General features: G+C 47.7%; 1 protein-coding gene across 2 annotated transcripts; it reads left to right on the forward strand.

The window, feature by feature from the left end:
• Positions 1-235: 235 nt before the first annotated feature.
• LOC117842661 (putative clathrin assembly protein At4g40080) lies at positions 236-6,555 on the forward strand. 2 transcript variants are annotated; one of them, XR_011897363.1, is made up of 3 exons: positions 236-1,834; positions 2,708-2,871; positions 3,008-6,555. XR_011897363.1 is itself a non-coding variant. In XM_034723159.2 (2 exons), the coding sequence occupies exons 1-2, from the start codon at positions 828-830 to the stop codon at positions 2,736-2,738; spliced, it is 1,038 nt and encodes a 345-aa protein (XP_034579050.1). In that variant the 5' UTR covers positions 236-827; the 3' UTR covers positions 2,739-6,555. The 2 variants fall into 2 exon arrangements, 1 of the variants encoding a protein (XP_034579050.1); XM_034723159.2 differs by having other exon boundaries at positions 2,708-6,555.
• Positions 6,556-6,886: the final 331 nt, after the last annotated feature.

The following is a 6,886-nucleotide window of genomic DNA, read 5'->3' on the forward strand; positions in this document are numbered from 1 at the left end:
AGGGAGGCTTCTAGGCTATACTCATCCACTTTGAAGAAGTTGCTCCGTCAGAGAGCAACACAGCGCATTAATTTGCTGACATCGACACCCCCCACCAACTCTCACTCAATGAGTCACCTCGTGCGAATGCTCAGCTAGCCAGCTCACGTCGTTCACGATGTAATTTGTTTATTGCTTGTTTACCCAGTGTGTTTGTTTTTTGGTTAGGAGTAGGGCAGGTGCCACGTAACCGAGTGTAATGCGTCAAGTGGCAAAGTTGTTTACTAGCAGCTTGAGGTGCGTTTTAGGTTTGGAAAGGATCCTACGTACCGCAAAGTTAGTTCAAGACTGAAGAGGTGATGAATGGGCACTCCTAGAACATAAACCCTGACAAACTTGTGTCCTCATGGACCGGCGAGGGCACATCCTGGCTTAGGGGTTATAGACTTAGAAATTAGAATTAAAGACAAACACAAACAAACAAACAAACACACATGCATCACACTCCATGAAGGTATGTCGGCATGAATGCAGCGTAACCTTTTTATTGTTGGGCGTTGACCCCTCCTTTGAAAGGTCAAACAATCTTTCGTTTGAAAGCAGTGGACGGGACAAAGGTTGACATTTTCTTCGTCTCCTCATCTCATCTCATATGAGCGAACCCTGCACTAGAATCTTCTGTTGCACGATCGGAAGGACCTAATTGATCGAGTCAAACGAATCCGACAGCCTAGATCACCCCTCGCGTGTGTCTTAGCCCACCCGCACGAGAAAGCCAAGCAAGAGCTTCCTTCCACTTTCCAAATCCCAACCTCTTCGCCGTTCACACCCTCCCCGTCTCCTCGATCATGGGTGGCCTCAAGCTCCGGCGGCTCGCGTCCAGCTTGCTCTCCCCGGCCCCCGCCTCCCCTGGCTCAGCGGCCGACGCGCACCACGCGGTGGCGCGCGCGACGGCGCACCACCCTTCCACGGCCCCGCCGTCCGCTCACCACATGGACGCGCTCCTCGCCTTCGGCCGGGGCTCCCGCCTCTTGGCCGCGGCGCTCGCGGCGGCCTTCGTCGACCGCCTCCGCGCCGCGGCGTCGGGGCAGGGCGACGCCGCCGTGGCGCTCAAGTGCCTCGTCGCGCTGCGGGTCCTCCTCGCGCGGGGCGCGTTCATCCTCCGCGACCAGCTCCTCGCGGCCCTGGCCCGGCACCCGGCGTCCGGGCGCAACCCGCTCGCGCTCGCGGCGTTCCCGCTCGGCCGCTCCTCCTTCGCCGCCGCGTCGTGGGTCCGCTTCTCCGCGCGCCTCCTCGAACTCATCCTCCTCCTCCCCGACGCCTCCGCCGACGCCGAGTACCTCGTCGCGCTCCCCAACCCGCACCTCGTCGCCGAGCTCGCCGCCTTCGTGGCCGTCGCTGACGCCGTCCGCCACGCCCCGCCGCCCCCGTCGTCCGGACCACAGCCCAACGCGCTCGTCTGGGAGGCCGTCAGGCTCGCCGAGGAGGACCGCGTGGCGGCGGAGCGGAACATCGCCGCGCGGGTGCAGGAGATGGGGGAGCGGCTCGACACGCTGTCCCTGGCCGACGCGGTGGAGTTGGTGTGCGTGCTGCGTCGGGTGGAGGACGGTTCGGCCCCGGCCCCGGAATGGAAGTGGGCGGGGCTGGACGAGGGCGTCGTGTGCGCGGCGCGGCAGCTCCGCGAGCGCGCGGAGGGGGTGGTGCTGCTGCGGACGGTGGAGGAGAGGCGCCTGGTGCGGAGGGACGCAGGTGGCAGCGCGTCCGCGCGCGTCCTCGTGCCGGGCCGCGACGGCCGCGGAAGCGACGACATCCGGTTCGGGTCCACACGGTGGGCTGGCACAGTTCCTGCATGGAGGTAGCCAATGTGTATATGCTTGCTCTTGGTTTACTCATTTTTCCTTTTACTTGGTGTAGTTATCTTTGTAGCTGTAGCACTTCGAATTTCTGAATTTGAAGTTTTGGCGTCTTTTGTTGTGTTTGCGGTGTGGTTTGTTTGATCGGAAATGCAGTGGTGTAAATATCATGCGAAACGTGATTGGATTGAAGTGCTTCTTGCTTGTTAATATGAGATGATTGCGCGGTTAAAAATCATTTCGGTCTTGCTCTCTTATGACTCTGGTGAAAGCTCTGCAAGACGGAACCATTGGAGGCCCAGGCGTGTACTCTTGTTCCACGTAGGAGTGATGGCGTGATGGATGTGCAAGAGTTGCAAATGTAACTGTTACTCGAGGTGTCGATATCTTCCACTAGACGCGCGTTGCAAACCACAATTAGCATTCTGATGTCCGCCTGGCTGCCTTATCTAAGATATAATCATAATTAATTTTAGCATTTGGTGGCATCCGCATCTCTCTGAAACTTTGACTTGGTTGCGCAGCGTAGGTGTAGTTGAGTGTTCACATCAGTTGTTCAGGAGCTTTCGCGCTTCCGTTTTTTATGGGCATGTGTGGAGCATTACTTGCTTGGGTTGGGATTTAGTACTAGTTTACCAACTAGTCTTGGTTGTTATTGTGAAATAATTTAATTAGTGATCAATTAATATTAGAGATAATTGTAGAGGACCTTTTATGAAAAGGTGCGGACCTTTCGTGAAGGGGTCAACTTCCAAGGAACATGATGACCTTTGGACATGTCCTTTCCCCTTTATAAATATGTAACCAGACTATTCATTCAATCAATATTTAGAATCCTCATATTCATTCTTTCAGTCTCTCTTTTCTATTTTCAGCACGTTATCAGACATGTATGCTCTCCACTAAATTCGCATAGACCATTGGAAGCTGGCGGCGACAGAAACATGAAGGCCTCATCACCCTCAACAATGGTAGTTCCCTTGCACTACCTCTGCTCTCCATTGGGCACGAAGGAGATAGAAAGCCTCAACACCACGGGGTAAGATGAATCCCAGAATGACTTCCATTTCATTCCACTGAACGGTCCTGGCGTTGGAGCATTGGACGCCGTCCTGGTTCTTGCTTCCGCAGAAGAGGTGGCCGATCTTTACAACGCCATGGCTGTCGTCCTACAGGACATCGCGGATGGCATGATCACTGCTTCTATGGTGGCCGCGAATGTCACTATTTTCGCCGGAAGGGATTGATGGGGACCTCGCCGTCAGACTCCACATCATGGACGCCGACTCCTCTCTCCACCAATGGGACAAGTCTAGCAGCCTAGCCCAGCGACGTTGGTACCATAGAGAGTGGTGACGACCACCAGTAGCGGAGGAGTCCCTCACCGTCCTCTGTTGCTAAGGACTCGCTGCCCAGGGGCACCACGTCGCTCCTCCAAGGCCGCATCAGCGGCGACACTCCCGCTCGATCGAATCTTCGGGCACGCGGCGGCCATGGCCTAGGCGACGGCGCCCATGACAAACCCCCAGCCATGGTCCAGCCGTCGCCACCCTCGGCAGCTAGGCCCCTCGGCCGCGTTGCAGCTATAGACCAACGCCCGGGTATTCGCCGCGGGCCTGGCCTCTCCTCCAACTTCTAAATGGCCGGCCTAGGCTAACGGCTGGCAAAGGCCGACAATCGGCGGCCGATGCATGGGACTGGCACAACACAATGGATCTCACACATAAAAAGTTACTTTTTCTTAAAAGTGACCATAATGACAAATCCCACGTTTGTCTAAAATGTGGTTGTATATTTCAAGTACATATTATTTCCAAATCAAATATTTGGTTCAACAATACCTCCACTTCTTTGGAGGCAAGCGAATTCATGAGATCAATTTGAAACTCACTTCAAAAATGAGACATCCAAAAGTCTCCATATTATCCCAAGAATTATCATCATTAGTTGAATATTAAACTACTATATATGTGTAGTATATTGTCCATCATTAATATTCTGTATCTCCTACATGGTATTCATTCAGGATCAAACCAAATAGAAAAGGAGTTTTGTTTAGTGGATCAAATTACCACTATCACATTTGCGGGAGATATATAATATCCTTACAGTTATTCAATTATTAATCATAGATACACTCATGTATTTTACAAATACCCCAATATGTTTTCATGACATCCATTCTTATGTTTTATTGAAACCTGTTACTAAGAAAAATGCTAATATGGAAATTAAATATTCATAATAATCCTTTCATATGTACATACATCAATCCTGTTTGACATGTTGCGTATAAAATAAATTTCAATCTTGCTCATATCATGAATTGGTATGATAGCCTTGGTCATTCTGACTCATAGATGATAAGAAAAATTATTATCAATTCTATTGATCATAGCATACATTTCTAAATCCTCGGATTTTATGCACCGCATGTGTCACAAGAGAATTAATTTTAAGGTTCTCTTACCTTAAAATTCTAAATAATGAGGCAGTACATTTCTTGAACACATTCAAGATAAGTTGGCCACATTCAGCCATTTATGGACTATATAGGCACTTTAAAGTGCTCATGAATGCATTTGCAAATAGTCCCACATGTGTCCCTTACCAATCATAAGGCATCAAAATTTTTACCAAATTCATTGCTATCAATTTTCAACTTAAAGCAAATTTTCCTGGACACAGGATCAAATCCATTCATATGGAATTATTTGATTTTGGGAAATAAATCACTAAGTCCCAATGTTGATACCAATTATAGCTTAATTGAATCTCTTATCGAGATAACTCATTTGTATGACCATCAAATAGAATTCAATTTATCAACATCGAGTTGGTAATATGCGGACTTACACACAGCATAATCTAAATTCATCAAACTGCAATCATACAGCTCCCTTCGTTGCACTTGGTACGTGGAAACATGGACACAGCTAAATATCTCCCATCTGCGTGTCGCTTATATTTTCCACATACCGATATCACCACCTTAGCATACATCATGAGCATTTAGGGACCCACACAAGGTATTATCCGTCATTCATATAATACCTTAAGTCTCTTATGGGGATTTACGCACAAGCTCATATGTTGAACACACTCTGAGAAAAATTCCAAGCATTAGGGGGGATTAATACCACACATAGAATGCTAGGAATTCAAAATGAATGTTACACATATTCAATCCTCACATCCACGCACATATCAAAGAATATATGAACCAACAGTTTAGAACATCTTTCATTTGAACACATTACAAATAACCTGCCAATGCATTTGCTTATCAAAAGTGTCATCTTATCCAATCCCTATAATTAATGTGCTAGAAAGAGTATCCCTACAATTAATGTGCCAGAAAGAGTGAAGACATCTAAAAAAATCACTCAACTCTCAAACTAAAATAAGAGGGGGAGAAGTATGGTCACTAGGGATATAGCTTATTACAAGCATCCACGGAAATAGGGGGAGATATCCTCCAAGATAGTAAATACAAATCGACATCATGCATGTTGTTAGACACTTTATGGATATTCAAATCCAAAGCCTAATGAATGTTCAGCATTCAAAAAGCCCAGTACATGTGCACATCATTGGTGTCGGCGTTATACCCGGCAACCTACCGAGGGGTATTCCGAGGTAGTAGATTCGTTGGTAGGGGATCGCCAGACCTGGAACTCGAAGGTAAAAGCGAGGACACAAGATACAGATTTATACAGATTCAGGCCACCAGAGTAGCGTAATACCCTACGTCCTGTTTGGGGTGTTGTATATTGTGCTCTACGCTTGGGTGTTGTTTGGTGTTGAGGATTTGGTTCTCTGTTGTGGTTCTATGAGATCTTGTCCTACCGATCTAGGGATCCCTGTCCTCCTTTATATACTCCAGGGGGTAGGATTACTAGTCGGTTACAAGGTAGGAGTCCTAGTCCTAGTAGGATTACAGGGAATCCTATTAGGAGTCCGTCTTCTTCCTTCCTTGCGGGTACTAGGGATCTATCCCTGACAAGCCCCCGAGCACTTCATAGTCGAATGCAGTAGTCTTTGAGTACTTTTCAAATCCTCATCGAGTAGTATTAGTGCTCCTCGAGTAATTTGTCTTGTTGAATCTTCAAAGTTCTTTCAAAGCTGCCATGAGGCTATGGTGTGCTCAAGCCCTTGATCGTCTTGATTTTGTAATCTCCATATTTGGAATGCAATATGGAGGGCGGTGGCAGTCACACTCCATATGGAGTAGCTCTCGAACCTTAGGTTGAATCAAAGAATCAGGCTGAGGGTCAATAAAATCTTGAATCTTCTTTCTTCGTATTGAAAAAATCAACTGTTGGGTGTAGCTTATCAGCCCCGAGCCTTGAAATGATTAAATAATCAATCCGAGGGTCTTTAGTCTTCACACAAGTCATCATCCGAGTTATATTGCAGCGTCCAGCCCCCGAGCTTATGCGCCAGGTGAGCCGTAGAAGCCATGTTAAGTAGTTGTTTGGCGCTAAGCCCCCGAGCTTGGAAGATAGCTGAGCCATTGGAGATATTCTGAGTTGTAATTGGTGCTTAGCTCCCAAGCCTGGGAGCTAACGGAGCCATTGCAGGTACGCTGAGTGTCCCAAAGTGTCATCGCCGAAGATTGACCTTTAAAAAATGCATACATTATGTAACATATTGTGGAATATTGAAACTACTGAAATTTATTCAGTGCTGAATGTAATATAAATGTTGTGTGCTATGCTCTTATTTTGGCTATATTTTTCCCAAGTAGTCAGCCTGTTACGTTTAGGCTCCCAGTCCTTGTTTAGTCATTGCCACTGCGTGTGAGATCTTTATCTCGTGTACGTGTACTGGCACTGCTGCAACGAAGGTCTTTGTCTTGCATCCTAACATTTAGGCATAACAGAAGATCCGAGGCTTTCATGAATTGAGGCGTGTTCTGCTCGAGTAGATTAACAATTGCTAAGAGAAGACATTTAAAATAAGTAGTCGGCATTGCGATAAAAAAGACTGCTCGATTGCGTGTAAAGTAGTCTTTAAGACTTCTCTACCTTTTGGCGAGGAGAGCGTGTGTT

This window comes from Setaria viridis, chromosome 2 (genome assembly GCF_005286985.2).
Source record: "Setaria viridis chromosome 2, Setaria_viridis_v4.0, whole genome shotgun sequence".
Taxonomy (NCBI): Eukaryota; Viridiplantae; Streptophyta; class Magnoliopsida; order Poales; family Poaceae; genus Setaria; species Setaria viridis.

Bases quoted from the DNA above. Each gene is read 5' to 3' on its own strand.
- LOC117842661 (XM_034723159.2), top strand. From the start codon at position 828: ATGGGTGGCCTCAAGCTCCGGCGGCTCGCGTCCAGCTTGCTCTCCCCG. The intron at 1,835-2,707 runs GTAGCCAATGTG...TTCTATTTTCAG, and splicing joins GGCACAGTTCCTGCATGGAG to CACGTTATCAGACATGTATG.